This window comes from Amia ocellicauda, chromosome 16, assembly GCF_036373705.1.
Source record: "Amia ocellicauda isolate fAmiCal2 chromosome 16, fAmiCal2.hap1, whole genome shotgun sequence".
NCBI classification, from domain to species: Eukaryota; Metazoa; Chordata; class Actinopteri; order Amiiformes; family Amiidae; genus Amia; species Amia ocellicauda.
The window spans coordinates 9,181,074-9,203,001 of NC_089865.1; the positions used below are offsets into that span (position 1 = coordinate 9,181,074).

The 21,928-nt window shown below is 35.2% G+C and overlaps 1 protein-coding gene across 5 annotated transcripts in view; it reads right to left on the minus strand.

The window, feature by feature from the left end:
* LOC136711964 (kalirin) overlaps positions 1-21,928 on the minus strand; it is a 169,884-nt gene that overhangs the window by 26,581 nt on the left and 121,375 nt on the right. For 4 of the 5 annotated variants that reach the window (XM_066688573.1, XM_066688572.1, XM_066688571.1 and 1 more), the window contains exon 34: positions 12,540-12,786. In XM_066688573.1, coding sequence (XP_066544670.1) covers positions 12,540-12,786 — 247 coding nt within the window. Of the gene's footprint in view, positions 1-6,186; positions 6,388-12,539; positions 12,787-21,928 lie in introns of those variants that run through there. The other variant, XM_066688575.1, reaches the window with a different exon arrangement.

Here is a 21,928-nt window from a genome sequence, read left to right on the forward strand (position 1 = left end):
TCATCTAAATGCAAAGGTTATTAATATTAAAGATATTTAAATGCAATACACATAAAATGCCTATCTATGCTGTGCTTTAAACATTTAATATATATGACTTGTTTGTTCTGAAGAGTCCAGTGTTTTCTATGCACTTCACACGTCACAGGCGATTTACTTCCTACCCAGACAAAGAAATATTGTAATAAGTTATGATTACTCTATGGAGCTTAACCGGTCTTGTGATCCAAAAAACAAAAAATACAACAACAAAAGTTGAAGAAGATACACAAGAATAAATACAGTAAATCTCAAGGAGTCTTTTGTATAGACCAGTTGGTTTCTAAGGGCAGATATGTTTAGGTTAAAGAAGTAAGCCACCATTTGAGTTTGTGCAGTCAAACATGAAATTGTGAAATTAAAGGAGGAAAAAAAAAAAAAAAAGCTGTGGAGTTAAAAGACCTATTAAGGTGCAAGATGTCAGTTTAACCAAGGCTGAGATTGGAATGCAGTCAAGGTCAGTGGTAGAGCTGAAAAGAAATGTAGGAGGACAATGCTCTCACTCCCTGTGCACTGCGGCCTCCCCTCTACCCTTTCTTCTCCCTTTTTTTCCTTATGTTGTCCTCTGATGAGGCAGTGAATTTAAGTTCCAGTTCAAGTATTCGGTCCAATCAGCCTTATAAGAATGAAATCCCCAAAAAGCACTATACTGTATATTGACCTAAAACCTGAACCGATATGAAAACAAAACTGTATTTCATTCAGACAAGATACGCCCTTTCTTGGCACGAATGAGAACAAAGCTGGTCTGTGATCACTTATAATGAGCAGGAACTATTGGGACTCAGCAACCAGTCAGTTAAGTGATCTAACGCAGAGCAGTATTGTGTTATAATATATGATAAAATACAGCCTGATGATGCCAGTAAACCATCAGAATGTATTCCATCCGTTTAACCCTTTTCTTCCACAGATTTCTCAACTTCAAATTGACATCCCAGTTATACAATTTCACTTCTACTTGTGTGAATACTGTAGAAACTGAAAGCAGTGCATATTCTTTATGACCCTCATTAAACACACAACAAACTCTCACTGTATTTTGGAAATAGAGATACCATCACTAACAGTGCACATTGCAAGTCTCCTTCAAACTGTAGTCAAGCAAACAGTCAACTGAAACCAGGGGTCAGATGCATTATTGTTTTCATATTCTTACATAAAGCTTACAAAAGTGCTGGAGCATTTAGCTAATTTCAATGTAATAAAATTAATTAGCATCGAAAACACATTTTGAGAAGACACCTGCCATCAAAACCCCCCTACATCAAAAACCCAGCATTTCGAAGATATGTTATTGAGATAACAGTCTGTACCATTCGTTCATAATTCATGAATAAATGCAAATGCAAAAGAAAGATAAATGAAGACCAGTATTTGATAAATATCGATACCATCAATACATATAAAAAGGGGACATTCTGAAAGCAGCTGAAAGAATTACAGTTAATTTGGGACAACGTGTGAGGCAATTAGAAGGAAGAGCAAAAACAGTCTTGTCCGATGTGTATTCCCAAGGCAATGAAGCTGTATAGAAAATTTATTATTCAACAAGCCAAAGGCCACAGCTCAGCTGATACAGCATTTGTTCATAATGCCAGAGGCTCAGCTTATACATACAACACACATACACACAAACTCCAATGCAATTACTGCTTGTACTTTGATTAAACAATAACCCCAATACTTATTCACAACATTATTATTTACTAATTCCATAATTGGAAGAACAGTTTAAAGGGATCTGGAAAATAAAAAAATGAACCCTAAACATTAAGTACAAAAACAATACACTGTAAAGGCTGAAGACTATGATGTGTATACTTCCCTTTTAGGTTTCCCTGCTGATTATTACACAACCCATATATATTCTTTGTGTATTACACTGATAACAGTTATCTAGGAAAAGATAGCAAATTACATAAATGTACCAACTTTCACAAAAACTTAAAAGGTCTAAATGTTTTGTACAAATTAAAAAAATTAAAACAATAACTCAATATACCAAAAAGTATAATGGAAGTTTACACTGCCTATGATGCAGAATGGAGCTGGCTTAATGTTTAGTTTTGCACTGGATCAACCATTAAAAAGAAATGACCTTGTACGATCACATGTAGACGTTGGAAAGATATCACAAACTACTATTATCAAAATTACTAACATCTTTTCCCATGACTACAATAAACATTAAAAACGCTGTAACACAGCATTTAAAGGGACACAGTAGTTATTTAGCACCAGTATATAATGAACCATAATTAAGCAGCTTTAATTCAATGGATTAAATATCCGTTTGAAATCATGAATGTTGTGGTCCATCACACGTTTCCATAGGTCTTTGTTTCATGAACCACCCTGTCACTATAATCATCTGTTTCATAGAGAAAACACATGGTGATTGTTTCTGTGAGCATCAAGTTTCAAACTCTTCCAACAAGTGCTTTCCTTTCTATCACCTTTTACTCTGAGATCAGACGATCACATTTTATTTTTGAGTGCATTCCAATTAGAAGTGAAACTAGACTTTCAACCATTGTTGCAATATGAGAACCTATGATTATCTGAATATCGTTTTAAACGCCAACACAGTGTACAAGACTTGCTGACAACTGCATGCAATCACATACACATTAGCAACAGTCTACCATTGCCTGCCATTAGTGGCTCTCCTTAAGTTGTATAAACCATCTTCGATGCCTTAAAATTGAAGTGAACCATCTTCATAGAAGGGCAGAGTGGGACAAGGGGGGAGGATTGTTTTCAGATTCTTCGCATTGCTGCCACATTGCTGTTTTGTAGCTGCAAGTAATCACAAAGATCAGCAGCAATAGAAGGAAAGACAATCTACTAGAGATATTTGGCAACAATACTCCATTTCACTGTCTTTCATTCAGGCATTTTGCAATCTCCACTCACACTAACCCTTATCAACAATTCCCAAAACATTGCTTATAAAATATATTCACTCACAGATAAAAATAATTAAAATTAAACGTATGAATCCAATAAAATGCAGAATTCACTGTGTGTGTCCCTAAGGTATTGACTGACAATAAGAATAATCCCCCTGTCAGTTGGCATTTAATTCTGAAAATTAATCATGAATGTAAGGACACTTAATATTTATGTATTAGCTATTAAGGTTGTTGAACAATCGCAGGTTAAGCTTTTTAATTACTTTGATATGTGGAAATCCCTTTGATTAAGTCACTCTTTTTCCTTACTTAATATATACTTAATAGTGAATGAAACAACTAAGGAAAAAAAAGTCAAGAGCAGTAATTTATATGGCAAACAACCAACCACAGAAATTGTCCTCTGATGATTATTTTTAATTCAATTATGGATGCTTTTTCATCCAACATTTTTGAATTAGGACTCAACTAATATGCTAATGCTCAAACCCATTTCATTACCAGCAACAGGCTGTTCTAAAGCAGTGACAAGCAGGAGGGGACGGCGCTCCTTCACGTGACCAAGAAACAAAAGCATTCCTTGCAGGAAATCCGGACAAACCCGATCTCAGGTATGTGAAACTCACTGCAAATTGCTGAAATATTTCCAATAACTCAAATTAAAGATGAATAAAAAGACAACTAGGAATATACATTAAATATAAAAATGTTCCTTCAACAGCAGTTTAACTATAAAGAAATCCACTACAGTTCACAATAACATTTATACTATTAGTACTTTTAAAAACAATATACCCCTTAAAACGTATATAACATCTGAGGTCCCCACCATGTGAACTGAACTAAACAAAAATGTAGCTTACCTTGTTCCATCTCTCCTTCATCACTGTCTAGTTCCACAGACATTATGAAATTCACTTATGTCACAAAATAATATAAGTATGGGGCTGATTTCCTTAAAGTGATATCCAGTTACTTGTCTGCTGTGCTTTAACTCTGAATGCCTATACTGTCAACTGCTAGGAGTACCAGTATCTTTTCACAATTCATTTCCTCATAGTTTCTATACCCAGCTGCAAGCAACATATTTCACCTGGATGACTTGGGAACTTTCAGACACACTTCAAAACTGTAATTATATTTTCTAGGGTCATATATTCAAGATAATATTGTATGCAGAAGCAACATTTTCCTGACATCATCAATACTGCAATTTTCAGGTTTACCCCCTCTGGTAAAAATCTAAACAAACAGAAAAAAGGCTGACAAAGAACCAATGTTGCCTACTGTTTGGCATTCAGGACTACAATATAAAAATAAATAAATACATCCTGATACGCTGAATATCAGTGACTCATAATATTGCCCCTCAAGATTCAACTTCAAAAGGAAAAAAAAACTGCTTAAAATACATCAGATGAAAGCCAATCTAAGGCTAATTTGCTTTTCAAAGACTACAGTGCCGTCATATAAGTCTTGCCTTCTTGATCAGCAGAATTTGGTTAATGAAAAAAAAACAGTTTGGCTTCAAGGTGATGGAATGAGCATCTAATGCATGATGTATACATACACAGTATATTAAAACACACACACACACATGTAACAAGACTATCATATTCATATATGTTCCCTATGACATAGAAGCCAATGTATTTGGAAGTATTAGAATACCCTGACAGGCTTTATTGCATCTGTAAGTAATTGTAAACAGCATTGGCTACTGAAAATTGAATGCATGAGGAATAGCCTATGCTTAACTTTAATCTAAATTGCACATTTTCTCTGTAAATGACTTTATAACGTTCCCAGAAATATTATCTGTTGATTGTGTATGAATTATAATACTAAGATGTTAATTTTAAACTTAAATTTCTTCCAAACTGAAAATTTCTCAGTGTTCATAATGATCATGAAATAACAGCTGAGGGTCAATAAAAATATAACTTCCCCCCCCCCCCAAACAGGACACGCTATTTTACATTGATTTTGCTTATCATGCATTAAAGTACATTAACTGATTGGGATTACTTTATTTGTTTGATTGCTCTGCTCTGCCTTTGATTTTAAGCACACCAAAAGAAATGCATCTATCCACCATTAGAAATACTACAGTAATACCCCAACTCTCGACTCCCTGCGGACTGCAAATGTTCGCACATATCATGTTAGATGGATCATCCACCACTGGATCAATAATGCCTTGAGATGATGACAACAAGACAGGTACACAGCTCTCCAGCAAACCTATTTTTAAACTTCTTAAGGTTTATGCTGAATATCATTAAATCATTAAAACATGAAAGTTGAGGAGGTGTTTAATGTTACAAACAGAAAGTAGGCCACACATGTCTAGGTTATTGAAGAATAAACAGAAAAAAAATGTATTTTTCCTTTTTTAAGTGTACCAAATACACTTTTTTGCTTCTATCGATGACAGAACTTTACAATTTCTCATTATGAGAGTTTAACACAATTCACTCCAGCTGTGTACTCCTCTCAGCGTCAGCTGTCATGACCATTGCATTCCTAGTAATAAATCATTGCTTAGAAAGGCTTCCTCTGTAAATGGATAATGAAAGTGCACTTTGAGGATAAATTAGCATACAGCCAAAAGATACTTTTGCGCTCTTGTTTCCCCAAGTGAAAAAAAGCACAGAGCTATTAGGATGAGGAGAATCTACATAAATAATAAATTGAAATAAAAAAGAATATCCTTAATATTATTGAGTTTTAACAAAGTAAAATCAGCTGAGTGAGCAATAATAAAAGCATGTTCTGGTATTTAGTTTAGCTATACCATGATACACCACGGTTTAGATTATGTTTAGATTACATTTGTTAAGTCATTTCCACTTGACATGTCTCAAATTAGCTATGTACGGTAATATGAATGGACTGGTTCAACTTTGATAAAATATGTTCAATGGACAAACAATTTCCAGTTATAAATTAAATATCAAAGGGAAATACCAAATGAAAATTCCCCAAGGCTTTTGTAGACACATGTGCTATTCATTCTTTTTATTGAATTGATTGATCATTACAAACTTTGTACATATTTTTAACCATACATTATTTTGTCATTTATGCAAAGCTAATTTCCCTGCTTTAAAAAAAGGCTGTACTTTTTCACAAAACACCACTGTCAATAAAATCACAGCTATGTTATCAGTGCACAACCATTTCTAGACATTTACAGCTGTAGTGAATAAAGTCCAAAGTGACTGACCTCTTACTTTAGAACAGCAACAGCAGCACTTTGCCAGAATCCAACCAAAACAAGACTGGGAGGAACAACATTGCCGCCCGTTTTTCATCCTGCCCTGGTCCTACTCATGGCAGCCCACAGGAAAAATAAAGATCCACATGCGATGTGAACTGCAGCTCCAGCACGAAGCCACTGCTCTAAGTTTCCCTAATTTACTATGCAAGTGCCACCTTCCAGTCAGGGGTGGATCTGTGTGGAAGAGGGGTGGGTCTTACTTCTCTGCTGCTCCCAGCCCCTTTTCCATGAAGAAATGGGATTATGTAGAAATACAGCATCATGTTATATGTCCTTTAAATACAGATAGAACTAATTTGAGGCAGCTATTCAGAACATAACCTGCTGAGAGAACGTTACTGTGCTGGAACGGAGAAAACATAAAAACAGCTTGATACGTGACTGTCAAGTTGAAGTAGTAGTGTTTGTTGTCATCCAGAGACAGCACTGTATTATGTGTAAGCACTGGGGGGAGTGTTGTTAAGTACAAAACAGCCAATATACTCTTCATCAGATGTAATTAAAGCTGCAAAAAATGGCCAATACACATGGGTGCATAAATAACATTTTGCAACACAATATTCAGCAGCAGATGTACTGTGAGCGTATCCTTAGCTTACCTAAGAAAGGGAAATAACCCCACATGAAAATAACTATTCCTGAATGTCAAAGGGACTTTCGTTCAGTGCTTCAATATCACTCCTGAAACACTGTCAAAGGCAAAATGCTAACCTATTTATATACTGCATTAGATTCTGCGGCACACTTCACATTGGTTTATAGGTGAAGAACAATCGTCAATGTTGAAGGATAGCTCTGTATACAATAGGAGAACTGATACCTATAGATAAACAGACAAGATATTTCATTCCAAACAATTATGCCTTTTATTCCTTTTCAGTTTCCTTTTGATTATTCAAATATCTCATAATATTGAGATATGGGCTCAAATTAAAATGCTCCACCCTCTCACAGATTAAGTGTACTTAGACTTATTATTATCTGATAATTAATAGTGGCCCTTATCAATAAACTGTTTGCTTAGTTTTGTTTGGGAAAGGAGGTAACCAAACTTACAGTAATTTAAAATCAAAACTCCCCCAATGGATAATAATTTACCTGTTTTCTGTGTTTTTTCACATTATTAGAGTTGCAAATCCACATTTAGTTGTCCCAGTGTTGCCCAGCTTCCCTTTTGTTTGCATTAGCATGGTCATCTTGAAACACCCTTGAATTCTGGCCCAGCTATGCGCTGTTAATTGGCTCAGGGGCAACACGAGTCATCTATCACTGCAGACACATTGCAAGGAGAACGTGGAACAGCAGAAAAGTGGAACAGATTGTCTAAAAACGAATTCTCCAATTCCCTCTACTTCAGGTGTCCCACTTTCATGTTTAGAGAAGCAGCGCTGTGTCCACGTTAGATACCTCCAGACTTACCTTTAGTTGCTCTGTGTCCGTTAGAGTATCTTTGTACACTGTGAACTTGGTGTATTGCTGATTACACCAAAAATTCTATTCCCAGGCTGCTAAATGCAATTTAACCATGTCACTTTCAAAACTATATAGACACACATACACTAACTGTTGTCAAAATAAAGATACCCTATGAAAGGAAAAAAAAAAAATCATCAACTAATTGGTTGAATAATAATCTAAAAGGTAATTAACAGCGTAGACACAAAACAACTAAAACAACAAAGGGGCAGTGTATACTCATGTGAGTTGACAAAACTTAATATCTTTAAACAGCAGTGTTTAAATGCAATAGTGTTTGCAGTGTTCACACATTTCAACCTTATGCTCTTTAACTCAAACTCTGCTGCAATGAGCACTAGGTTAAAATAATCCAAAACATATGTAAACATATCAGATTAATTGTGGTTGTTAATGATTAATTTCTGTTGTTGTCCTGTTGTAAATATTGTGTTAACACTGTGTAGTTATCCCTATATTTTAAAGTAAATAGACTAAGCTAATTGACACTGTTAATGGTTAACTGACTGATTTGGTGTGTTCTAATTCACTGTAATTTTCAAATGTTAATGTCTGACACTTTTTGCCATAAATCAGCTGAACTATAAACAATTTGACACAGCATTTGCGGTCTAAATGCTATTGAAAATGGACATATAAAAGTTACAGTATGTGAGTGATACATGAGTGTATGGTCACTTTTGGAGTTCTCACCTCCTTCCTGAGGACAGAAATAATGATACACACGTTTGTTTCTTCTTGTAAGTAGGCTTGAGAGTCTGACTGTGGAACATATTTATCTTTCATAAAGATCCATGCTGTGTTGCATTTACATAACCTTCTGCTACATTCACAGAAAAAGTAGGGCATCGTAATACTTTCCACAGTGCCAAAGACGAAAGAAAACTTACATCCTCCTACTCAATGATCTTTCTGTTCAACCCGTTTAAAGAATAAGGGAAGGTGGCTCGCCATTTTAGTTATTTTCAAAAAAGTGCTTTGAAGTTTCCCTTAGGTGCAGATACGAATGACATCATCACAAAACTTACCGTAAATCATACTTTTCTATATATCCTTTGCCTAGGTTTCCTCGCAACCAAATCATTTTTTATTCTCATCTAGTCATATATATTATCAATAATGGGCCAGACACATTACAAGAAGAACAGACCAAAGATGGATACAAGGAGCTACTGAATGTATTCCAACAGATGAAGAATATACCTGGACAAATACCACATTAAAGATGAGAAGATGAAATTAGACTGTGTGACCTGACGCTGTACATCAAAACAAGTGGAAACATCTTGGGGAGGCCTTCATCTAGCAGTGGATCGATAAAGGCTTCTGCTGATGATATATTAATGGCATTTATTAAAACTGGGCAATTTTGACCTTTTTGCCATGGAGTGTCTAATTATTAAACTATTTTTACATCTCTTGTGCAGTCAAAATGTTAGCAACTAAACTATGTACTGTAAATGTTGAGAAGCAATATTAACCACAAGCAAATTATTTCCATTATGTAACAAAGAGACATTGAGAGCATGGCAGCAAGCTATTTTTAAAATAGAGAACTGTGGAAAAGAGGAAGTAGAATGTCACCGAGTCCAATGTAACAAAACATGCACAGTTTATAGATAAACTTGTTACTGTCCTTCCCATTTTGTTTTTAATTGTTTGTGCATACTTGTAATATGTAGTTAGCAAGCAAGTTACAACTTTACTTTACACAGTAAATTACATTGCTAGAGAAATGAATATTCTAGATACAATACCGCACATGGCAACCCAATCAAAATAACAAAAAACACAACTTTAGTTTGCTGCTACTGTGCACTTTCCTTTTAGGAAGATAAAGTGCAGTAAAAGGAGAGGTTTAAACTATTTTAGCTGGGAAAAAATAAGGAGATCAATGCAGAATAGATAGGTGGACCCATGAGAACACCTTTAACTAGGCAGGTCTTCTAATATTAGTATACCTGACCCTAAGAACATCATGTTCTTCTTGTCCCCGTCAAGGAGGGTCAGGTAGACAAGCAAGAGCTCCACATCCTTAGTTGAATTGTTCACCTAACTCTAAATATTTTCACCAGCTAGCACACACCGGAATAATTATAGTAAACATTTTTGTACCGAAAAGTTCTGGAGGGGATGTTTTAGATTTGTATCCACAAAACAAGGGAAACAATGTCCAAGAGACAAAGGAAGTTCCCATGGACAACATGAAAGTCCGATCTGTGTCCCACAGAGCACACAAACAATGGCTGGTAATTTCAGAGCATTATTTAGAAGCTGTGTTTCTGACACAAAATACGTATAAAGAACACAAAAGGTTCAATATAAGCAGTATCTTGAAATGATACACAATTTTGCATATAAATATTTTTTTCCTATTCTATTTTTTCCTCCATTCACACTGTTTACAGCAATTGAGGGCTAACATGGAGGAATATTTAATCAGGATTTGTAACAATAAAAGTTGCTTTTTTATAGCTCATGTCAAGCATAACAAGAGGCTTCCTTACAAAACATTCAAAGAGATCCTGGTCGGTCCATTTAGCTCCAGGTTGGCCAGCTAAAACAAGTATGATTTTCAGCTTTGATTGGAAAGATTTAACGGTCATTTGAATATAGGATTTAGCTCTGACCGGCTGAAAAACCCAATTCTAATTCTGGACCTTTAATATTCATATGCACATAAAACGTGGACTAAAAACAAACAAAAATCAATATGAAGAAGAGCATGCTTTTAAGAAGTTAAAAGAATGTAGTTAATTGATGTAAATGCATATCGATTTAATTTGAATATTTAAAACATTTGAACTTGTTTCCCATGGTACCCTAGATTGATGACAATACATGATGGCATCTTAACCATTCATTTTAATTTCATTATTGCACTGCCTCACTCTGATTATGAAGTTAATATTCAGGAAGCCTCAATGGACCAGAAATCTCTGGTTGTCAACAGTAGCAGAGCAGTTTAAAGATGCAGATCTGTGGTGTTATGCAACAAGTTTATAATATTAAATAAATTTAACATTTCTGAGTACAATATTTCAGTTTTTCTGTTATCAACATTGTAGGAGTAGAGATTATTTCACTGTAAAAAATACATTTAAACTGAAATGAAATACACAATTTGTATATACTGGACAAACGAATAGAATGACCACAGAGTTAGAATGCCTAGTATTTTACTGTAGACTGATATGCGGCTGAGAGGATTGTTAATCAGATAACCTCTGCATTGCACAGTTTTTGCACTATAAGAAGTACATGCCAGCAGCAGGTCTTCTTGATTCAATGTCAGCTGCTAACTTTGAATTATGCGCTGGAAGCTACAACACTGTGGTCTTCCAAAAAGTAGCTCATATAATCTAAATTTAGACTATATATATATATATATATATATATATATATATAAATACTTATTTTGGCAAAGGTTGGTTTCAGAACATTTTTGTTTTGTTTTTTACTTAAAGGACAAAACCATGTTCCACATTTTCAGGAAAAAAAAAGTCAATCAACAGTGCCCCCTACAGGCACTTAACAAAATGGACTGGACCTCTCAAGTAATCCAAACAGAATGCTTGAGTATTTCTATATAAAAAAATACATTTAATCTTTAATGTATAAGCACAGTAATCTTCATATGCAAAACCACCACAGTGGAAATTACAAATCTACACAGCAGTGGAAGGAAACTATATACATTCCTGTTAAAAGAATGTGTTGATTTTGGAGCTCTAAAACAAATAAACAGTCCTACAAAGTAATCCGCATAACTGGATTACATTCAATATTCCTCTTGAAGATATCAATTTCTTGGTTAGCAGGGGACTCCTTGCTTTACAGTGACATGCTGCATCTTTGAATGTGATATTTTTCATTATATGTGGAATGTTTCTGTCATTCTGTTAAATCTCTTCTCAGTGCTTCTTCTATACAGACATATCGGCAGAATGAAAACAGATTATCAAAATATATACTGAATAAAATTAGCATTTCAAAATCTAAAACTATAATTACATCATTATTTCTAAATTACATTAAACTAACTGTGTTAGGATCCTTAAAAAAACAATATAAGGATTACAATGTATCCATTTTCCCATTTTGCAAATAGTTTCTCTATATCCTGCTGCCAATAGTAGCACTTCATCAGAATATGACAAGTCTAAATGAAATATGAATAATCAAATAGTTCTTGGTGGTGAAACGATCACAAACAGTGATAAAATCCACTCAGAAAAAAAAAGTTGTTTTACATTAAGGATGAAAGCAGCTAAACGTAAATAAAAAGGAGGAGAGAAATTATTTCAGATTATACTGAAGCTGGACAAATATATTATGTAAAGTACTCAATAACCAAAGATAAGATATGTGGCAAGCTGTGCACACACACTATTTTCAATGTTGCTCTGCATAAACGAAAATTACACAAAGCAAGTACCTGTTTACTGTTAACCACTTATATAGTGTGTGAGGGGGTAAAACATCCATATAAAATTTACTTTTATGCATAACAAGATCATTTAGAATATTACATCTTAGTATTAAGGGCTCCTGTAGTTTTTCCCTTAATTATTTGCAACCTCATCTAATGTAAAAAGAAAAACACACATACAGAACAGACACATTCTCAAAAATTGCTGCTTAGACTTTCAATATAACAAGAGACACCAGTCCTCTTTGATAGAATAAACAGTTCATCCTGCCCATGCTATGTGTGTTACACACTACTGAAAACACCCTTAATCTTCTGAGTGTGAGCGCACCCTGCCTCATAGCACCACACTGACAGCACACCGATGTGAGTTTGAAAAATGCAGACGTACCTTTTCCAGACGGGAAGAAGCATTCCATCTCCACACTGCTCCGGGAGTGGGATATGCAGAGAGTACTGCTGGGAACCAGGCCTTCCTGCGGGGGGCTGCGGTCAGTTGTCCTCACGAGACACCAACCAGGCCGGTCGCTGGGCCTCTCCAATAACTCCACTGTCTGTCCCACCTGGATACTCAGTTCACTGCTGCAGCCAGCTGTGAAGTCCTGGAGAACCACAGTCAATTCACAGCCTCCGGATAGCTGCTCGGAAGAAAACACAAAAACAAAAATAGTCCAGGCTGTGAATGAAGGATACTGTACGATTAGACAAGGTGTGGTTGGTTTAAAAAAGGGGAAAAAAAGAAAAAGAAAAAAGCTTTCCAAAACAGTCTTGTGTTTCACTGCACTTGAATGGTCTATAGTATGTGATAATTACATAGAGAACAACCCAGCTGGGCAAAAGCAATGTCTGATAACTGAGAAAATGAAAGGGGGGAAATAAAGCGACATATAGGTGTAATGCTCCATATCTCTGAATAATTTTGAAAGATATGAAGACATGTTTATCTTTAAGGTGTGTACAGTATAACTTTATGGCAAGAGCCCTTTTGCTGCCCTCAGCTTGTCCCTGGGGTGTATTTCAGGGGTTGCTGGGAAAACTTCTGCAAACAGCACTCATAAGAGGTACAGTAAAAACATCACATTGAAACAGAAGGATTATTTGGCATTTTAATAAATAAAACATCTCACAGTACATGGATGTTACATGTATATTGTAATTTCTGTCACTTGTTTTTAAGTAATTATCACTGCTAATGTGAACTTTGTGTGAAGATCTTTTACAGTGGACAAAGTTTACAATAAATGTGGAAGCATCTGGTCTTTACTGACTTAAAATCTTACACAACGTGTATCAGGAATTGCTAATTTATAACTGAGCCGATGTTTATGTATATTCCAGACTATTAGGTGCAAAGGTGAAAGAAAAAGCTCTTTGTTCGAATCCTGGGTTTTGGAGCGCACACACCTTAGTTCCAAAGTACCTCTGCTTAACCTAAACGAAACACAGCAAGTACACATATGAGAATCTGCGTTACATTCAGTCTATAAATATTTGTTTAAAAATTGATTCAACTGATTTGAATATTTACAGCAAACGCATGCAGACCTGCTACGTGTGCACAATGGCTTGTGTTCTTCTGTACACACAGCAAATGTTGTCTGAGATACAGGGATTTTTATTTAATATATATTCATTTTTACTTCTGTTGATTGTTTATTATTGAAAATGATAAACGATACAACACCACTGCTCCTTCAAATGTCCTACTGGAAAGACATCTCACAATAATAGCATATTTAAATGTTGAAATGGATCTTAAGGAGCTTTCTGTAGCATTTTAATACGTTCATCAACTTCTAAGGGGGGATTTGACCACTCCTCCTTGTTGAAACTTTCTAGTTCTCCAGGCGTTGCAGGTGGCACCACTGCCAAAGTTCCAGATTTTCAATTTTATTAATATAGATTTTTCATTTTAATATCCAAGTCCTTGAAAAATACATGGTAACACATATTTAGCCTAAAACCTAAAGAATATTGGGAATCTTTAACCTGAACTTTCATTTTCATTTTCTGTTTGAAAATGGTTCTTAATATTAACTAATTTCCACATCAAAAGTGTGTTTGAAAACCAAAACCCCCCAAACCTACATCAGCATTATGTTGTGAAGAAAAGGGCATCTAATGATCAGAACAAGATTCTTCTTAAAAGGAGATTACAATTCTGATTAGTCACAAATACAAAACGGCAATAGCGAAGATCAGAGATTCACTGGCTAACATATTTCTTGCCTAGAATACATCTTCAAATGAGACTTCCAAGCCCATTAGCAACATAAAAGATGCTTAAATCCAACACCCTGGGTTTTCCTTGCATTGAGAGCTGCATTTTTTTAGAGCAGGAAAGGGCTAATTAAGAAGGAATTGTGTTGTTCCTGAACAATTAGATTCATGTCTTGCAGAGGAGAAGCTCTAAACTTGTGAATTCACAACAGCACATGATTAGAAAACTGGAAATAAACACCCATGCAGCTTGTGACCTCTCAACATAAACATAAGAAATACAATGAACAGAATAGAACGAACAATAGACTAAAGATGCGCGTACAAAAAAAACAACATGCAAAAAACAGATGGAACTGGCAATGCTTTGGTTCACCACAGATAAAAACCACAGAGATGTCAACAATATGCATACCATAAGCAGGTAGGTTTTACAGAAGGGATTACTTCCCATCACGCCTTTTCTTCATTTAATTAATCATGGTTACAGAATTCCTTGAATTCCCTTTTATTGCTTCCATCTCAGAAAGAGCAACAGACCCAGCTTTTGTGAAACAAACATCAGTGACCTTTTCTCAACTTTAAGTCTGCAATTCTAAAATGATAGACTTTAGGCAGTGTGTGGTGCAGTAAGAATTGTGTTTATTCCTCGGTTAGTCTTTTTATAGAAATATATAATTGTGTTTAATTTACCATTTACAGGAATGTTTGTTTAAGTATTGTTAATCACCATATGTACTATACCAAATTATTTGACTAGCACACAAATACTAACAGAAAACTATTCACAAGGTATTTGACAGGCCTGCTGCAATCTCTCTGAAAGATGCCAAAGTGTTGTCTGAGGGTAGACTTTGGTTCGTGGTCAGTCAGTGTGGGGATTGGTTCAATTAGACTAGCCTTTACTGAAGGGAGTGCACTGCATTTGCACTGTGGGTTCCTGAAATGTAATTTGACCCAGTTTTACATCAGAAGCAACCCAAATGTTACCATAAAACGACCCCTTCCTTTGTATGAACCTGTGTGGATTACAAGTCTGTTATCTATATTGGTAAGCATAACGGGATATTGTTTCTTATAAAATCAACTATACAAAATATTTGTGTTTGAATCTACAGTATAATATTTGCCTCTCTGTGTTTCTCTGTATCTGTGCATTACCAAGTAATTTCACAGCAGGGTGATAACCTCCCACACCTTCCCGCACTTCTAACTCAAAAACAACTCTCTCAGACCCCAGTTTGTAAGTGGTTCCCTGCAGTGCTCGTTAATGAACAACATCCATTTCCCATTAAGCTTCTTCTTGTGCCAAAACACCACTTCAATCTGCCATTTGTTCTTAAGGTTTCATTATGGCATTGGAGGAACTGCAGTAGGCCATAGGCTCAAAAGGCCTGCAAGCTTACAGGTGTGCTGTAAAATAAAATGAATGGTTTCATACCATTGCTGTTTGATTTAATAAGCAAACAAAAGAGGTATCGCAGTAGATATGTGCAAAGAACTGTCAATGGTACACAAACAATCCTTGCTGTCGCTCTGTTATAGTAATACGAGATATTAACAAAAAGCAAGCTGTCAGGAGTGAACAGAGGCAATAGATGTCTATGCTCAAAAATTCAGTTAATGATTTCAAGTTCACATTGCAAACAGAAAGCCAGCTTCTCATAAATATGGGTAGGTTCACAAAATTCAGCAAACAATTTCATACCATTTACATCATTTTTTCCATTTAGAGTTCACGTTTCATGACCTAAACAAAAAAAAAAGACCTAAAACAAAAGTATTCCTTAAAAAGAACTAGAGACATTTCTGCAAAATGTGTGTGCCTCAGCACCATTAACTCTGTGGACTGGAGTAAGCCAATTGAACTGATACTGAAAATGAAATTGTATTATTCAACCTGTATTCCATTATCATCTTCCCAAATGGAAAAACCCTGTTTATCTTTCAGGCATTGAAGGAAACTTCATCATCCTTCTCTCCCCAAAAAACAGTTTAGAATATATGCTATAGAACAGATAAAGAATATACATATATAATAGATATGCAGTCTTAAATACATTCTATGAAATACTATTCCATCCTCATCTAAAGAACAATGAAGTGAGCTAATATATGTTTCTATAAGGCAAAAACCTGTTTTTAATGCGCTACTTCAATAATAAATGCATAACCTGCAGTTTGTTTGCATCTAGCAACTTTTCGAATAAGACTCACAGACACAAAAGGGATCAGTGCCAGTAATGCTGGCTTTCGATCAGAAACTATAGAGCAATTGGTTTATGAAAAGCCCGGCCGGTTGTATTTGTCACTACTCCTGGCACAAATAATGGTTACTCCGCCTCTCCCTTTTCCTGTCCACCTGCTTTCACTTACTACACTATGCTGATGTCATGCCTGTTTACTGCGTGAGTCAGCAGGGCTGCTGCGGCTCGCAACACACATCTGTAAATATTTTGTTTAAGCAGGGAATAAAAACAATTCATTGGTAATGTCATTCAAAACAGCACATTGTGTCTGAACATATGCTTTGGAAATTACAAACAGACACTCAAATACAACACCGCCATTTCAGAAAGTCTGTCCAGTTTTGAAAGGAACGTGCACATTTTGATGGGGAGAAGAAATGAATACATGATATATGCTTTGAATCACTGTGTTAATGGGGAGAAGCTGTTAAACCTGGTACTGTTCAGAAGGGGTTTTAGGTCATTGGTAAGTGACAGAAGTTGTATATAAATCTTGCCTGCAACAGGTACGGTGTTCCCTTCAGTACATTATTCCTCCTAATCCTATTGATGTTTTCCTTTAATTCCCCCCCACCCGCCAATGATGCTAAAACCAGAATACAACTGCTGTATATAAACAGCAAGACACTGGAAAAGATTTCCCTAGACCATTCCAAAGCTGTCTTAATCAGTTCAACATACTTGTTTTTAACTTGGCAAGCCTAGTCTAGTCCTGGTGCAAATGTTTCCACTTATGTCAGGTTCTAATTGATTTCTCCATCCAGCACCCTGTCTCTAATAAAGAAGGGATATTTGTTTGTATTTAATTTCGCCTTTCGTGCAACTTTCTTCAAAGTACCATCCTTGACTGCAGACCATGTTCATAGCATTGAATAAACAGGAAACCCAAATCAATACAAAGAGTCGTCAGTCTGCAAGGCTGTAAGGCTTGGCTGGTCAAGTTCCTTAAGTCGATTAAAAAATAATAATAATATATAATACACTGTAGCTGCATTTCAACCCTGCCAGCTAAGACACAGACACACACATAACATTATATATATAATGAAAATCAGAAGATGCTAGTGAAGACCACATCGTCTAGTGGCCCTAGCGTATGAAAAATATCCCTTGAACCTTGGATAATTATTTAAAGCAGACACTTAAAAAGCAAGTCAGGTCTTGTGTGTGTCTGGCAATGTAAACAATTTTGTTATTATTGAGAAGGTGGTTTTCTTTTTGTGGTAGCAGAATAAAAATATATGTTGGCCATTAAGCAAATCATCACGTACCACGCATATAGACTATAAATAACATTTTACAATGGAGTCAGACAATGGACTTGTGAAATTTCTTCAAGTGGTAAAAAATGATTTAGTGTGTAAAACCTAAACGGTAAAACGGGACTGCCTGCAGATCTTGCTAAATGTTTTGAATGTCAATTGTCATTTATAAATCTCAATTATTTAATATTAAACTTTTGGAGAAGGAAACAAAACCGAAACAAGTTATACAATTATAATAATAATCACTTAATATGCGTGGACTATTTTCTACACACACAAACATTAGCACCACATCTGCTTTCAAAAACAATAATTGGACTCCTGTTTTAGGTAGCTTTATTTATATTTTAAACAATACGTAGTGTCAAATGGCTTCCAACAACACCACATGACTGTTGGTTAATACAAGGGTATTGAGCATATTTCTCAAATAAATAACTGGTACACATTTAAACCAAACCCTTGTTTCAAATCAATGAAAATGAACTACCACTTACAAGTTAGTAAGATACCTAAAACTGGAGATTAAGACTTAGCTGTGTTATGTAATAGTTTTGAACCCAAGTGTGGCCTATGCAGTCACCCTTATGAAAAAGTACAGTTAATTACACTTTAAGTATACTTTAAACACTTCAAGTATTCAGTAAATGTACTTGCATTTCTTTTTCATAAGGGGCAGTTTGAATCTAGGCACTGTACTTCCTAGATTCAAACTGTGTTCATAGGCACAACCCCAAAGGAGCAATAAACACAGTATGCCAAAAGTCTCCTAAAGTCAAAGACTATACTCTCTTCTAAATTTGGGGGAGTGACATCATCAAAACAGGCTCATACACTTAACAAGCAACATGGCTTGCACTACAGACTTATAACTGGTAAAACATTTGAGTTCTGGTTATGTCTGATTAAAACAAGCACTGTATTGGCATTCAATTATAATGCATGTAATACCAAAACTATATTTCTTCTCACAGTGCCATATATTAACATTAATAAGTCATTAGTAGAATGGTAGAAGTGGAGAGAAAATAGATTATATAGGCGATTAAAAACAAAACGCAGCTATACCAGGCACATTCTTATAATTTCAAATGATCAGTTACAATTTTTTGCACTAAACACAACTAGTATGATGGATTTAATTTACAGGGCTTTTCAACTGTAATGATAATCCTAGGTATGAATCTGTGCTTTCCCACACGAGAAACTTTGTATAACAATATGGTTGTGCCCCATTTTTATAGCTGTTCTTGAATTATAGTCCTTCATGACTAAAACATTTTTGTGTTACATAAGTCTTATGAAACTAGAAGCGAAACCAAAACCAAAGCGGTTTAATTTTTTACACATAGTAGGTAATAAAGTCATAGTTTGCAAATTATGAACATATAATCTATTAAATCAATATCTATTTTCTTTCAAATAATATATTAACCTAGACATCTTTTTCACCATAAATGTGACCAACCAAACCTGCCCACCATCTGAAAATCAGTACAATCTAAGAAAATTATATGTTTTTCTAAATAGCAATCTATAATCCATCTGTCAATGTATTTATGTTCCCAAAAATGTAAACAATCCAAAGAACCAACTGTGGACTTACTTACAAGTATTATGCAGTTCAACTCAAAGAACAAATTATTCTTAACAAATATGAAATGCAAGTGAAAAGTAATGCAGAGTTGTAAGCATCTGTAATGTGCATTCTTAACTGTTCTTAGTTTTGCTGGAATATTAAACTAGTAATGATGGCTATTTTAGTTCACACACCACCGATGCAATTAAACAAGCAGGCTGACATCTAAATTTGTTATAAAAACTCTTCAGAAAATAAAAACAAAACAAGTATTCTGGCACAGCTCTTCTTACCCTGTAAAGTTGAAATCCCAATGTGGAGATGATATCTGTCATACCCCTTGAAGTCTTAACTGTATTTTGCACGTTGCCCTGGATAAGGGCGTCTGCCAAGAAATAAATGATGATAATAATAATAATAATAACAATAAAAAACTTGGACCCAAACACAGGTCTTTCATGCCTGCTAACCTGTTGTCTGAATCCTCCAAAGCTTTCCCTCATACAAGCCCGTCAGTTTAGCTTCTACATACACACGCACAAGCATGCGCACACACACGCGCGCACACACACGCACGCACACACAAACCCAGTCTTTGCAGCCAAGATGGTTTGCTTTGATCTGTAGCTCCTACTGGGGCCAAGACCGCATCTGACAAACCAGTCAATGGAAGCGTGTGTCCCATTGTGGCTGTTCAGTGTAATTATTCACCTCACAAAACAAATAATGATTTGGTTCTGCTTTTCTAAAAAACAAAACAAGCACGCTTTTGATAAAATTACATATTTTCAAGTTGTAGTTTATTACCTTTACTTTGCCATATGTAACTTTCGCCACAATTAAAATAGTTTGTTGCAGAAACTATTTACAAATGCGGACTAAAATGTAAACAGAAATTACAGAGAATGCACAGACTGGAATTATAGGTTTCTAAATAGTACAGCACTGTCTGTCTCAAGCAGGAAATGGTGAAGTGTCTGGGTTTATACTGCTGTGGTGAAATTCATCCAGTCTGTTCCATCGCAGATACTTTCTTAAATAGCTATTGCTATTTCAGTCACAAAGACCTGGTATAACCAGGCAAAAATAACCCTAAGAGGAGGAAAACCTTCCTTACATTCACTGTTCCCTTGTAACTATTTAGACAACTATGTGACATGAAGAAATGCATATGTTTCCCTTTTGTACAAGTCAATTAAAGACTAAATAGTTAAACTAAGTATTTACTTTCACAGTACAAAGTTTTTAAAAATATTACAACACCACCTGTATCTTTAGCTTGCAGGTCCTGATTTGCCCAGTATTAAATGTCTTTGAAGAAAACAAACATTTCTAAGAATTTTATGGTAGTTAAAATTAAATGAATTGCTTAATTTTTCCTGAGAAAAACAAACCTCACATTTCAAAGTACTTTTGAGATATCCAAGGCAAGTTATTCATATTATGGTATCCATTATAATGAAGATCTGAAAAAAAGAGAAACCACTTACAAGTAAAGAGGGATACTGCTTTTGGATGCAACTTATTTAAAAGTTGAGCACTTTAGTTCCTAAATAACAAATACATCTTACATTTTTCCATTATTCCATCAATAGACATTATTATCAAGACTAAAATAATCAGCTTTGTCAACAGACAGCAACCAAATCTGATTTCAAAACTTCACTTAACAAATGGGATATAAATAACCACAAACAAAATACTCAAAGAGCCAACGAACCTGATCAGTAAAGGCTACCAAGCTTATACAAACCTAAAACCTTGAAAAAGGGGAAAAAGATTAAACACAGCAATACATGTCTTCTACAAATAAATATTTAAATATTTAAAGCAGGTTGTATAGTGTTACAAAAGCAAGCTGTCCTTACAGTTTACAATATTCGATTCCACTAATGACGCAATTTCACGTAATTACATTTACAAGCAGTTTATCAAATCTAAGTATACTCATTCCTTATAAAACAAAAAAAAATACTAAATAATTAAAAAGGAGTCTAAATTCATTACTATTTATTATAATACTTGTTATTGCTGGCTTTATGATGCGTTTTTTCCCCCTACAAACCCGCCAGATGTAGCATTGCTGCAGAAACTAAGTGATATTTCACAGTGCTGCCTGTCTACTCTTTTTATCTTTGGAAAATGTTGTTTTGACTCCAGCTGAGATAATGGATTTGTATAAGTAACAATAATCCATCTCTTTAGGTGCAACATAGAAATAAACAAGAAAATACATAGTATTAGTAGTTATACCAACAGACTACCATTACATTATATTTTTCCAATACATATTTTTTGTCCCTGAAATGTCACTGGCTCTCAGGTTTATGAGCACCTAGCAGATGAGCCTCAAATCTTGTAACTCAACTACCATCTGTAAAGAATCAGGTCACCGAGAGAAGGGTAAATGGGAGGCTGGTTACCTGGCAACTGCTTGGGCAACCAAGAGAATACAATACATCATAAA